Source organism: Schistocerca nitens, chromosome 1, assembly GCF_023898315.1.
Source record: "Schistocerca nitens isolate TAMUIC-IGC-003100 chromosome 1, iqSchNite1.1, whole genome shotgun sequence".
NCBI classification, from domain to species: Eukaryota; Metazoa; Arthropoda; class Insecta; order Orthoptera; family Acrididae; genus Schistocerca; species Schistocerca nitens.
The window spans coordinates 691,785,203-691,800,464 of record NC_064614.1 but is presented as its reverse complement, the minus strand read 5'-3'; the positions used below and the strand labels follow the sequence as shown (position 1 = coordinate 691,800,464).

At 44.9% G+C, this 15,262-nt stretch overlaps 1 protein-coding gene across 1 annotated transcript in view; it reads right to left on the bottom strand.

Annotated features, from left to right (window-relative positions):
- LOC126259407 (ATP-binding cassette sub-family C member Sur) overlaps window positions 1–15,262 on the bottom strand; it is a 377,896-nt gene that overhangs the window by 222,272 nt on the left and 140,362 nt on the right. The window contains exon 5 of the mRNA XM_049956187.1: window positions 12,457–12,771. Coding sequence (XP_049812144.1) covers window positions 12,457–12,771 — 315 coding nt within the window. The remainder of the gene's footprint in view (window positions 1–12,456; window positions 12,772–15,262) is intronic.

Genomic DNA, 15,262 nt, shown 5'->3' with positions numbered 1-15,262 from the left:
ACAGACATGCTGTTATCTTCTGTACAGTGCATCCAAAAGACAATGAAACAATACAAGAAAGTATTTTTCTTGGAAATAATCCGTCAGTTGCTTGATAAATTTCATACTCAAATGTGTAAAAGTGCAATCCCATGGACAAGCAAAGAAGAAAGTCCATTCGAACAACAGAATAAAGAGGGACAGTATCCAGGATTCCTCGTAGCAATGGAGAAAAAGGAGATTCCTCAGAGATCCTGTGTAGTATGTACTGCTCGTTCACAGTGAAAAGTGACATGCATAAGATGCAAAAAGTGTGATGTGGCTCTCTGCATGGCGCCATTTTTCAAAAAATATCACACACTAAAGAAGTATTAGGGTGTTTTAGTAACTGGGTACATTTCAAGTAAAGGAAAGTAAAAAATAAAAATAAAAAGTAAATAAAAGTAAAAAAATGGTTTTTACTCAGCCAGCAGCAGTACAGAGGCTGTGTCAAAAATGAGGATGGGAAACCACTAAAGTAAACCGTACTGCATGTGATGAGCTGAAAAAGAAAACAGCAAGCAAGAAGAAGGCAGACGTTTACTGTCCGATTTCTTACTGTTGAGAATCACTTTAGTCTTTAATTAAAAATGAAGCCATGGGTCTATCGCAAAATGAGTTATCTGGATATATTTTTGTTTAACTGTGAGTCCGGATACATGACACATTTTGGTTTTAAATCTCTGTAATTATTTATTATTTAAGATAGTAGCAAGAATTGTCCGAGATTTGGGAGTTTTTGCCATGCACTACTCACTTTAAAATTATGTATCTTGAAACACATTTGTTCGATGTTAATGAAATTTTAATATGTTCTAGACACATACATCAATGGTGTAAGTCTCAAGTTAAAGGAATTACTATTAATTAAGTTCCTATCATTTTTATAAACCCACTGTTTTTCAGCCCATAATAAACATGTAATTAAAAGCCTTGGTTAGTTTCGAAGCTCTCTTTCGTGGTTATCAGAAACTAAAACCACTGTAATCATACAGGGTTTACTGTTTTTAGGAAGAACATTACTGGACAGTGGTTCTGTGCATGCCAGAACATGCGGGAAGCGTGCAATGGCCATAGCCTACAGCGACTACAGGGCTGAGTCCACCGCCCGCCAGCCAGGCGCACACTGTTTTTCTTCCCATTGGCAAGCCGGGCAGCCAGGAAGCTCAGTCCTTGTAGCCGCGAAAGAGTTAAGAATACATGTGCCATCTTTAGACTTAAAATTATTTATGATAATTTAAGCAGTAACTTAATTAACAGCTTAATTAATTAGTGAAGGTGTCATTAGGACCAGAAAAATTATAGCAACAAAAGTATAGTATCAAACTTGGGAAACTAACAGGCATGATGACATAAAAGGGCAACAGTAGTTTTACATTTCCAGACTTTGATTGCAATTATCTCTTAAGTTAATTACTTTTAGGAAAACTGAAGTAGTTTGCAATAAAGAGTGGATTCAGGATTTTCTACTGAGTGGTGTGACTCCTCCCAGAATTGGTGGTTAACCCATTTAGATATCTTCATTACCTACTGTAGTAAGAATTTCAATTATTCATTACTTTTAACTAATATGGTTTCCAGAAAGATCTAACTATATTATTGCAATCAGTGGATCAAGAGTGTTCTGTCATATGCCTTCACCAGCACACCTGTTGGCACTAGGAAACATAGTATAGCAGGTGCTGAACTAGGTGTTCCAATGACAAGAGAAGTCCAAGACACACCCCCAGGCTACATGCCGATAGCACCCCCTGGGCAGCATGCATATAGGCCACCACAACTGTCTGAGCTACTTCAGCCACTCACTCAGTACCTCAGTATGTTGCATCAGGACTCAATTCGCATTGCACCTCAATATGTTGCAATTTGCTCTAGTCTTCCACTGTGACAGTTGTTGTCTCGCACCTTAACTAGCTGTGAGGGAACATTAGTCATTGTGTATAGTTGTAATATGGACACAGACAAGAGTCAAGAATTAGTACACATTGTTTGATTGCTGCTAACCACAGAATTTCTGACTGGACATCATTTAAGTTAAGTACTCAATTGATTCCTGTAATAAAGTGTATTTTAAACAAGTGTGCATTTTGTGTTGTAGTGAGAGGAAACTGGCCACCCACCTATCATACCACCCTCTCCTCATTCAGCCAGGAAGCACAAAACATAGAAGAGGACACAGTCAAAACAAGTGGCAATGGGTCTGACTGACAAGTTTTGTTTGCTTTTCATGTGTTCTAGATTGCTGCAGGAGAGCTATCATTACAGTGATTCTATTTGCTCATTTGTTCTTGTTATTGCACATATTACAGGAGGGGGACTGCAGAACTAATCTATCTCTCTTTTTTGAGACTTTGCACATTGTTTTGCTATTTGACTTTTGATATTTTGCTGTAATTTGTTAGCATCAGAACGGCTACCCCACCCCCTCCACCCTCTGCCCCTGTGTCAGTTTCAGATCCAGCAAATTGCCACATTGCTGTCTACTGTACAGCAATTGCTTGCCATACAAGCTGTGTCAGCTGCCCACTGACCAACCAACCGATCAAACAACATTCCACCATTTCAGCAATTCGATGAAAAAGAAGGAATGACTTGAATATTTCACCCAGTTATAGGTCCACTATCAAGTTCATCAAATTCAAGGTACTGTGAAATCTCATTATTTCCTGTCTGTTGTGGGAACCATAGTGTTTCACTTAATTCAAAAACTCTTCCCTATGTTGTCTCCCTATCCTCTCTCCTATGATGAAATAGTAGGTGCATCAATCGGTATTATGAACAGCAGATTCAGGTCATAGCAGCCAGATTTCAGTTCTTTTGCCTCAAGAAAAAGCTGAAACAGACATATCATCAGCAGTATACTGACTTATAGAGTCTCACTAGGAAGAGTAAATTCAAGTGCAGTTGTGGCAACTTTTATAGTGACATGATGATGTGGGGTGCAGTCACATACAATGTCCCCAACAGCAGAATTAGAGAACAGATTCTCAATTACTCAGATCCTTCACCCCATCAAGTGTCGCAAATATTAGAACAATTCAATTTCGGCACCATAGCTGTTGATAAATTTGATCAGGTCCCGATTTGTCAGGTCAAGTTGCCTCTTGCGTGTGACCACCTCACTCAGCCGCCACAATGAGCTTGCACACAGATGCACAGACAGTCTAGTAATTAAGTAGCCAGGCCTGTAAATCTTGTGTAGTCTTGCCCTCGCTGTTTTGCTCACCATAAGCAACAAGATTGCCCATCACACTATTTGACACTTTACTCAAATGGAAAGAATGGCCATGTCCAGGCAGTTTGTTTGCAACAGCAAAACAATACCAATTCTGCCCACTCTTATAACAACAGGTCTCATGCACATTCTGTGAATACAGTGTTTTCAAAACTGACTACAAGTTCTAGCAGTAATTCGAGTAAGGTTGCACCCTCATCTCACCCCAGTGCAGTGCAATACCATTCCAACAAACTATTTGTAACACTATAAATTACTGGCTGTTATGTTGACTTTCAATAGGACACAGGTGCTTCTGTAACTTTGCTTGATCATGCCATGTTACGCTTACCACACCTCTCAAAATCTGGCACGCACCTCACTGCATACAATGGACAGGAAACCCCAGTACTTGGGCAGTGCAGTTTGCCCACCACTTACAAATCTCACGTTAGGACAGTGAAATTTACTGTGTTTCAGTCAAGAGACAGATTTGTTTGACTTATTTGGCTTAGCATCCAAGACAATGTACTTTCAGTTATTGCTTTTAGTCCAAAAGACAGTGTAGCTAGTTTGCTTAAGGAATTTGCTGAACTCTTTTCTGATGGACTTGGAAAAGCCAATAACTTTGTAGTACACATTACCCTGAAAGACAATGCAGAGCCTTAGTTTTTTCAGGCTGGGCCCATTCCCATTGCTTTTCGAGACAAAGTAGCCAATGAATTAAAAGAATTACCAGACAGTGGTGTGATTACTCCCATACAGGCTAGTCAGTAGACAAGTCCATTGGTTTTGATGCCCAAGCTACCCTTCCGGTCACATTCACATTTGAGTTGATTTCAAAACTACAGTCAATCCACAGATATAATTGACAGTTATCCATTGCCTCGCCATGAGGAACTTATGGACAAGCTTGGCGCAGACCCTTATTTTCCTAAGATAGCTTTTGGTGATGCTTATTTGCAAATACCACTTGATGAAGAATCACAGAAAGTGTTTGTTGTTAATACACACTTAGGCCTGTTCAAGTATTTGTGTTTGCCCTTTGGCAGGCCTCCGCACCTGGCATTCTTCAACATTACTTAGAACAGCTGACTGCTCAAGTGCAGTTCTGTTCAAACTACCTCAATGATTTTGTCATCTCAGGTTGTATCCCAATATGTGTACTCTTTTTCAAACGTTGTTAGATGCAGAACTCAAGTATCATCAGGAAAAGTGGGACTTTTTCAGACAGAACTACGGTACTTAGGTAATGTGATAAACAGTCAAGGTATGCACCACCTCCAATCTCAGTGCTAGGCAAATTGATATACTACATTTGTTTCATTCCACGCGCTTCACAGATCGCGGCTCCATTGCATGACTTGCAGTGGAAAAATGTGCCTTTGGTGTGGACCAAAGAGTGTCATGACACATTTCAGAAACTTAAAAATACCTTGCTTGGTGACAGATGTTTAGTACCTCTTGATCCTGCCAAACTAGTGATTCTGCAAGTAGACACTTCCTCTTACCGAACTGCAGCTGTGCTTTCACACAGAATTGATGCAGAAGACAGACCTAGTGCTGTTGCCTCAAAGTAGTTAAATCAAACTCAGTGCAATTATTCACAAATTGAAAAAGGAGCTGCCACTACTGTGTATAGTGCAACAAAACTCCATCACTATCTGTTTGGCCGCAAGTTCTGTTTAGTGACAGATCACAAGCCTTTGCAGTCCTTGTTTCATCCATCAAAGGTGGTTCCTACATGTACTGCTTAAAAATTGCAACATTGGGCTTTGTTTCTATCCCAGTATCAGTATGAAATTGTGTACAGACCTGCGGCAAAGCATGGCAATGCTGACGCCCTTCCAATCGTCCCCGGATCTGATTTAGATTCCTCTGATGTATCTTGTTGCCAAATCAACGTGCAGGACTCTGAATTGTTGCAGTCTTTTCCACTGAAGACAGAAAAATTGCACAGACTACAGAAGCAGATACTGAGCTGAAGATTTTGTTGCATTACGTTCACATGTCTTGGCCTCACTGATTGGACAGTATTCTGAGCTCAATAGTGGTCAATACTTTGTTCATTGGCATAATCTTTCAGTATAACAATGCGTGATGTTAATACAGTCTGACAGTGGACAATCACATGAGCTTATTCCCGCAGTGTTGCAAAATGCGTTGTTACAATTGCTTCACCAAGAACGTTGGGGAATTGTTCGCACTAAACAGTTAGCACGCCACCACAGTACTTGGCAGGGCAGAGGCGTCCTCATTGAATAGATGACATCACAGTGTCGCGTATGCATGGAAAACCAATTTGTTCCACCACAGACATTTGTAGCTTGGCCTAAGATGCAATCACCAAAGCATTGGGTGTACATTGACTTTGCAGGACCATTCTGGAACGCCTGTTGGCTTTTGTGGTGACTCTTTTAGCAAGTTTCCATTTGCAATGCCTATGAACTCTACCGTATCACATAGCACCATTCAAGTGTTGTCCTCAATTTTTTGCCTTGAAGGATTGCCTAAAGTCATTGTTACAGACAATTGACCTCAGTTCACATCACATGACTTTCGACAATTTTGTGAATGAAATGGCATTCGTCATCTAACAAGTTATCATTTCCATGCCCAGTCCTGAATGCTTCGTACACACTTTTAAACAACAAATGGTCAAGCTTCGCACCTCCCACCCATCTCCCACACATGGGTACAGATGTTGCAGCTCTTTTCTCACCTCCTATCACTCCCACCCACGCGACAGACCATCACCAGTGGAACTTCTGCATGGCCGCCACCATCAAATGCTGCTTCACTTGCTCCACCCGTCACAACATTTGGAACTGCCATTGGTCCACAAGTATCACTTTGCACTGCACAATCTCGTTCTTTACAGGGTTTTTGGCCATCGTCACTGCTGGGAGCAAGGTAAGATCCAGAAACGCATTGGCACATATATGTATCTAATTGCAGGTTCTGGTAATTTGCAGCACCATCACCAGTATCTAATTTGCATATGTCATTTGCCCCACAACTCTGCTGCTTTTCTTTCCCCAGATTCATGGCCTCATGAGACCACCCACAGGTGACACCATGGCACCTGAGGATGAACCAATGAACATCGCACCCTCACCTCTGTCTCCACCGTCACTGTTCTCCGACCTGATGGACTTGGACCCACCATCACTGTCTTTGCCACAGGAGACGCCCTCAGGACTGGATGTGTATATTGAGCAGTGTTTCCAGGAGGATGTTTCGCTGCTCTCACAAACCAGATGGTTGGGTACGGCTGGGAGTACACCATCCTCCACAGCTACGTCTCCCAGCTCATCTCTACATCCAGCTTCCTGCCGCCCCTCCATTCCCCCCCCCCTCCACCCCTCCCTTCGAAACTACTGGCTCTGTACAGGCTGCAATGCTTTACTTTGCTAAACACTGTTGTTGTTGTTGTTAGGATCATGTGAATGACAGTGGTGTTCATTACTTATAGCTAGAGTTGTAAAATTACCATAGGCTACTGTAGCATACTATAAGCAGGCATAGACTATGGTAGTTTTCTAGTTTTCCTAGTAGCTTTGATCAGTTAAGATCATATCCACATTGCCTGTACATTAGGTATCATAACGATCACTTTCTTTATGTATATAATCAGCATCTTGCTGTGGTTACATAAAAATGCAGAAGATAGGCACTCGACTAATTCTTATTACTTTTAAAACTCAGTTCATGTTCTGTAAGGATATAAAATACGCAGTGGACTAACTCTGAATGATGTGCAGTTCTAATTATGCACAAAATAAACAATCAAACAAATAAAATGTGAACAGAAATTGTAGTAGCCACCAGAAAGATCGCAGGAGGCGCACATTGGCACGGCGCGTCACGGGCGGTAGTTGCCGCAAGTAGAGTCCCGTCCACCAGAGGGCACACGAGAAGTCGGACGCGACCTCTGCCGGCGTAACAACAAGAACAACAACAACAACTCCAGCAGCACGGGCCGTGCCCAGTCAGCCAACATCGGGCATGCCTAGGACACAGTCCCGGTCTACGCTAAGTGAAGTGCGACGTAAACGTGAACAGTGTTACTACACAATTGGCGACGAGTAGGGTCGTTCTTTCGCGTGTTGCGTTGTTGTTCCGGTTTCGCAGTTTCTCCACGGCATGGAGGATTTGGTGCGAGTTTTGGTTGCGCAGCAGACGGAACTCATGGCCACCATGAAACAAGTGCTTCCGGCGTTGCTCTCCACGCCGTCTGCTCCGGCGCAGTTCCCTCCTCCCTTTCCCCCGTATGACGAGACGGCGGAGGATTGGGACGCATATGAACATCGCCTTCGGCAGCATTTCCAGGCGTTTCATGTTGCCGATGCGGAGATATGTCATGCTCTCTTCTTGTCTTGGATATCTCCCTCGCTGTATCAAGTTTTGCGGCAGCTAGCTCCGTTGCAGGAACCCTCGGCCTTGTCTTTTGACGCATTGTGTTCGTTGCTGTCTTCATATTATCGCTGCCGCACGCATGTTGTGGCGGCTAGGGTCGAGTTCTATCAATGCAAGAAACAGCCCCATCAGTCTTACCGGGCGTGGGCCGCTACCCTGCACGGTCTTAGTCGCAAGTGTCATTTTGTCACGGAGCAGTCGTGAGAGTCGTATGCCCACGTTATGGTACGTGACGTCATTGTTCGTTCGGCCCCTGATAGGGAGGTCCGGCAGCGGGCCCTGCAGTTCGAAGACCCTTCCCTCGAGGAAGTTCTGTCCATTGCTCAATCGTATGAAGTCTCTCACGCGGCAGGTCAACAGCTGGAAGCGTGGTGCGACGTCGCGGAGGTTCAGGGTGGTGCGGCCGCGTCCACGGTGTCCGGGGTGGACGACGTGCGAGCGGTACAATCCGGCCGTTACGGCCGCTCCCGAACGGCGCGTAAACAGAATTCCGGCCGCCGGCCCCTGTTGCCGTCCTGTGCGTCGTGCTATATACATCACGATCGGTCAGAGTGCCCCCGGCGTTGGGCCGTTTGTCGCAAATGTAATAAAAAAGGTCACATTGCTAAAGTTTGCCGCTCAGCCTCAAAGGCATCGAAGGAAGCAAGTACAGAGGACATGGACGTTGACATTCAGGAAGTTTCATCGGGCCAGGCTCCCGACGCATCGGCACACAAACTCTTTATCGAGGTGTCGGTTCGGTCGCGCCGGTTACAATTGCAAGTAGATACGGGGGCGGCAGTTTCGTTGTTGAATGCACAAACTTATTCCGACCTTGGATCGCCCCCATTGGCGCCAGTTTACCGGCGTCTACGCGGTTATGGTAAACAGTTCATTCCCCTACTGGGTCAATTCACTACCGATGTGACTTACAAATCAGTCACTCGGCCTATTACTTTTATTGTTGTCAGTGATGCGAGCTCCGCTAACCTTTTTGGCCTGGATGCCTTTCAAGCTTTCGGTTTTTCTATTGCTGACACCATACAGTTGGTCTCCGAAGACGTTCCCTATCACTCATTGGAATCTTTGATCTCAGACTTTCCAGATATTTTTGAGGAGGGCCTGGGGCGTGTTTCCGATTTTGAAGCTCACTTAACATTGAGGGCGTCGGCTCGCCCGCATTTTCTACGCGCGAGACAGATCCCCTTGGCTCTCCGCCCTCAGGTAAAGGAAGAGCTAGACCGGCTGACAGCCCTAGGGGTCGTTCTTCCCGTTTCTTCCAGTGAGTGGGCTTCGCCCCTCGTTATTGTCAAGAAGCCCTCAGGAAACTTATGTCTTTGTGGTGATTTCAAGGCCACCATTAATTCCCACTTGGTGGTGGACACCTATCCTTTGCCTCGTGCTGATGAATTGTTCTCCGCCGTGGCGGGTGGCCAATATTTTTCGAAAATCGATCTGTCGGAGGCTTATCATCAGATACCTTTTGATGAGGACTCCAAACGGCTGGCGGTCGTCAACACCCCGTTTGGCCTTTACCAATACCAGCGGTTGGCTTTTGGAATATCCAGTGCCCCGGCGATATTCCAGCGTTATCTTGAGCATGTCACATCGACAATCCCTCATTGTATTAATTACCTGGATGACATAATTGTCACAGGCCGCAGCACGGAGGAACACTTGCACAACCTTCGCACCCTCTTTCTCAAATTCAGGTCTGTGGGCTTGCGTTGCAACCTGCATAAGTCAACCTTCTTCCAACCGTCCATTGAGTATGTGGGCTACACCATATCTCGGCATGGCATACAGCCACTAGGAAGTTTGGTCCAAGGTATCGTCAACCTTCCTCGGCCCACTTCGCTGAAAGAGTTACAAGCTTTTTTAGGCAAGATAGCCTATTACCACCGGTTCATTCCCAGGGCTTCCACTATAGCCCACCCCCTGTACTGCCTTCTGCACAAGGGTGTTCCTTTTGATTGGTCGCCTGCATGCGAGCGAGCGTTCACCTCATTGAAGGGCCTCCTCACTTCAGCCCCTTGTTTGGCTACTTTTGATCCCTGTAAGCCGTTGGTCCTGGCTACAGATGCTTCACAGTATGGGGTGGGGGCAGTCCTGGCCCATCGCAACGCAGACGGTTCCGAGCAACCACTGGCGTTTGCGTCTAAAACGCTTAGTCCCGCGCAGGCCCATTACTCCCAGGTGGAAAAAGAGGCTTTGGCCATTGTCTACGCTGTTACCAAGTTTCACCCTTTCTTGTACGGCACGAAGTTTCAGTTAATCACTGACCATAAGCCGTTAATATCGTTATTTGGCCCTGCCTCTCAGATTCCGGATAGGGCGGCCCACAGACTACAGCGCTGGGCCTTGTTCCTCTCTAAGTACCATTATGACATTCATTTTCGCCCTACAGGACAGCATGCCAACGCCGACGCTCTTTCCCGTCTTCCGGTGGGCCCGGATCCTACGTTCGATCGAGAGGAGATTATGTGTTTTCATTTGGATGTGGCATCCCGCCAAGCAGTTGATGGCTTTCCGATCACTAGTTCTCGAGTCGCCAGGGAAACGGCGGCTGACCCGGTTCTCCGGCAAGTAGTTCGCCTCATTCAGCAGGGGTGGTCCTCCCGCCCTCCGGGCCGGGCCTCGGACCCTCTTCATAATTATTTTCTTCTACGAGACCGCCTCTTGGTCTTGGAAGTTCTCCTTCTGGCTACCGATGATACAGCTCCTCGCGTGGTTGTTCCTGCAGGTTTACGAAGGGAGGTCCTCACGTTATTACATGCGGGGCACTGGGGTGTTTCCCATACTAAAACCTTGACATGTGTACTGGCCCGGTATTGACAGAGAAATTGAGCACTTAGTGGCCGCCTGTTCCCAGTGTGCGAGCCAACAAGCATCTCCCAGGGCAGCGTTCTCTTCATGGCCGCCGGCAACACAAGCATGGGAACGTGTTCACATCGATTTTGCGGGCCCGTTTCTCAATGGCTTTTGGCTCATTGTCATTGATGCTTATTCCCGATTCCCATATGTGGTTCGCTGCTCCTCAACCACTTCAGAAGTTGCAATCCAGGCACTAGCAAAAATCTTTCCTGTGGAAGGTCTGCCAATCACCCTGGTCTCAGACAATGGACCGCAGTTTATTTCGCAGACCTTCCAGGATTTTTGTAGGCGCTTCGGTATTCGGCACGTTTGCTCTCCCCCCTTCCATCCACAATCGAATGGGGAAGCCGAGCGCATGGTGTGCACATTTAAGATGCAGATGAAAAAGTATGTGCACGAATTTCCTGCTGAGGAAGCCTTGACGTTTTTCTTGACGGCATACCGGACCACACCAATGGGCGACCGCAGCCCCGCAGAGCTCCTCCATGGGCGTCAACCTAGGACTCTGCTGCACCTCCTCCAGCCTGGTCCTCGCCAGTCTTCACAAAACGAAGTACCTGGCTTTCCACTGGGTATGTCGGTCTGGGCCCGTGGGTTTGGTCGCAATCCACGTTGGATACCGGCGGTGGTCCTGCGCCGAAATGGCCGCCGGCTCTATACCTTGCAGGTGGGGGATCGGGTGGTACGTCGTCACCAAAATCAGCTACGTCCACGTTCGGGCACCCACCCTCCGACCTCTCGGACACCGGCTTCCCCATTGCCGGCACCTGTATTGGTTTCACAGGGGACGTTACCTCCTCTCCCCGCTGTGACTCTGCCGCACTGCGATGGTTCTCAGCCTTGGCAGCCTCCAGTAGCTCCAGCACTGGCATCGCCATCATTCGAGATGCCCCAGCGAGAGCCGGCCCCCCTAGCAGGTTCGGTTTCTCAGGGGGCTAGTTCACCTGTGGTTGTCCCTTCCCCTTCGTCCCCACCACTGGGTCTTGCCCCTCCAGAGGTGGAACGGGATCCGGAGTTCGACAGCTTGTCACCCGTTTTGTCCCGAGCTCCGGTTGTGGGATGACGGGGGCCTCTTCATGTGGGTCACTTCCAGCCGTATTCGAAGGTTCCAGCTCGAGGGTTGGCAGATCCCCTCGACTCCGGCCATCCAATGGATGTGGAGGTCATCGCTCCTGCCCGACGCTCCACCTTCCGACGCAGTGGATCACAGTGGCTTCACCCCCCGAAGGAGGAGGAGTGTAGTAGCCACCAGAAAGATCGCGGGAGGCGCACATTGGCACGGCGCGTCACGGGCGGTAGTTGCCGCAAGTAGAGTCCCGTCCACCAGAGGGCACGCGAGAAGTCGGACGCGACCTCTGCCGGCGTAACAACAAGAACAACAACAACAACTCCAGCAGCACGGGCCGTGCCCAGTCAGCCAACATCGGGCATGCCTAGGACACAGTCCCGGTCTACGCTAAGTGAAGTGCGACGTAAACGTGAACAGTGTTACTACAGAAATAGTCAGCTCCCAGTTCCCCTCTTACACTTCATTTATTTATGTTCCTTTCCCTGCCAATGCGACCAATAATGGACCTACCATTTACTACATTGTTTATGTAGTGTATCAAATCCACCAAACTGTAGTTTTGGTAGAGCACAATTCTACTGATAGCCATTTTGACTGTAGCTACAGTTACAGTGCAACTGTATTTCTGAAATATTTATTCTAAACAAAGTCCTAGAAAAATTACTGAAAGTCACTACTATTGGACAGATCCTCATTTATCAAAGGACTGAATGCTTTTGCCTATTAGCCATCCGCGTTGCCTCTTATCAGAAATATTCAGACCATGATGTTTATATTGCTTATCAGTACTTCCCTCGAACAATTATACCAATATCAATTTAATATTTCATTTGTGTGCAAGGCAGAATGTTAACAGTTAAACATTAAACAGTAAAATACCTGCCTTCAGTGGAATTGCCCAAATATAATGTCCAATCCAAAAAAATGACATTATGTTGAATGAATCTTCTGACATCAAGTTTGTTATTGTTCCAGTATCTACTGCTGTTTGACATTTCACATGTTTTTCCATGGTATGCTTGACTGTACCATTTGACAAACCATGACTACTTTCTGGTCTCTTCTCTTTGATTCCTGCATTGTGACTATTAATCAGACCACCTGATTTACGTAAATATATTTGCTGCTGTTCATGCTCATCCTTGTGTTCTCTTATTGCCCATACACAAAGTTGCAGTGATTTCTTATATACCAAGGCCTAAAAAGAAAATAACCACACATAAGAAAGAGGATGCTGCCAGTAAGGTACTCACTTCTTACTTCTGCAGTACAACACATTTTAGTTTAGTAATTATGTAACTACAGTCTAAGTAAAATTATTTGCGGCCCACAGGTGTTATTAACTATTAATATATATGTTTCAAAGAGTTAATTTTCAAATTTTATTGCAGTGTTAAGATATATATTTAAAAAAGGAAAATGGTTGGAGCTTCTCTAAAAAATGGGCCATTAGATATAAGACAACTGTAATGCAGTTCCAAAGCAAAATTTTATGATATTTCAATTATTTTAACTTAATCAACACCTTAACAAGCTGAGATTATCTTTGCCTTGTCATCATGTTTATCTGTGCATTATCATCTTTGGGAATCAGTAATGTACTTGAAAATGGGCTTATAACCCGAAACCTAGGTTGTGCAATAACATTGTGAAACAAGGCTAAGAAACAGTGTTTGTTTATTTAATTTATCAGATTTTTTAATTATCTGTCAAATGAAGTTATCACTGCCTATAGAAGCAAAAGCAAACAGAAAAGGCAGATTTAGACATAGCTCCTTCAAATGATCCTGAGAATATTGTAACTGTTATAAGACAAGAAACCATATCTCTGGGTTGGGGTGCAGGTAACTGCTTTTAACAGAGTAAAAAAGTCTTGCAAAAGGAGCAGATATGGGTAAGGAAGGAGGTAAAGATCTTTCAAATTGCATTTCCAGGGAGACCTAAATGCCTCTGCATTTGATTGGTACTACAGATATTCAAAATATTACACAAACCCCAGTTAATGAAAGGTTTCAAAATATTTCCCAGTACACTAAGCACTAGGGCTGGGCAAATGATGCTCACAGTGGGATGGCCCCAAGTTTACTGAATACCCCACAGACCTGGATACATATCAAGTGCTGCTGGAATCATTTCAGGGAACAGCAAGTGATGTAGTATTAATTCCTGTCATTGATGAGTACAGTAGATGCTCCTTTTGTGTTTGTTTGAACTTGAAGTAAGAATTCTCATATGGCATGCAACATCATTCTTTAATCTGTATCACCTGGTTATAAGCAGAACAGTAAATATATCATTTTATTCTAGCAATTTGTACATTATTTGGTGAACATATGAGTTTGGTAACACATTTTGTGGAAAATTAACTGTCTAATTATGGATTTATTTGATTTCACATTCTGATAACATTAATATTACCTCATAAAGATTTCATTATTTAAACAGCAGTATCCACATTATTGAAGTGTGACATTATTATTTACTATTTTCTGTTGCGTAGTAGCAGTATGAGTGCCACTTAGTGCAAAAGCATATTTTCTTATTAACAAACTCTTACACTTGATTTGATTTATTTTTACATTCCCTTCACTTGAGAGTACTTCATACAGAGAAGCAATAATGGGCTTAAAAAAGACCCTACTTCGAGTAGCTTCCAGAAAAATGTTAATGAAGAATAAGTGATGAAATATTGCAGAACCAATACAGGGTTATTACAAATGATTGAAGCGATTTCACAGCTCTACAATAACTTTATTATTTGAGATATTTTCACAATGCTTTGCACACACATACAAAAACTCAAAAAGTTTTTTTAGGCATTCACAAATGTTCGATATGTGCCCCTTTAGTGATTCGGCAGACATCAAGCCGATAATCAAGTTCCTCCCACACTCGGCGCAGCATGTCCCCATCAATGAGTTCGAAAGCATCGTTGATGCGAGCTCGCCGTTCTGGCATGTTTCTTGGTAGAGGAGGTTTAAACACTGAATCTCTCACATAACCCCACAGAAAGAAATCGCATGGGGTTAAGTTGGGAGAGCGTGGAGGCCATGACATGAATTGCTGATCATGATCTCCACCACGACTGATCCATCGGTTTTCCAATCTCCTGTTTAAGAAATGCCGAACATCATGATGGAAGTGCGGTGGAGCACCATCCTGTTGAAAGATGAAGTCGGCGCTGTCGGTCTCCAGTTGTGGCATGAGCCAATTTTCCAGCATGTCCAGATACACGTGTCCTGTAACGTTTTTTTCGCAGAAGAAAAAGGGTCCGTAAACTTTAAATCGTGAGATTGCACAAAACACGTTAACTTTTGGTGAATTGCGAATTTGCTGCACGAATGTGTGAGGATTCTCTACCGCCCAGATTTGCACATTGTGTCTGTTCACTTCACCATTAAGAAAAAATGTTGCTTCATCACTGAAAACAAGTTTCGCACTGAACGCATCCTCTTCCATGAGCTATTGTAACCGCGCCGAAAATTCAAAGCATTTGACTTTGTCATCGGGTGTCAGGGCTTGTAGCAATTGTAAATGGTAAGGCTTCTGCTTTAACCTTTTCCGTAAGATTTTCCAAACCGTCGGCTGTGGTACGTTTAGCTCCCTGCTTGCTTTATTCGTCGACTTCCGCGGGCTACGCGTGAAACTTGCCTGCACGCGTTCAACCGTTCCTTCGCTCACTGCAGGCC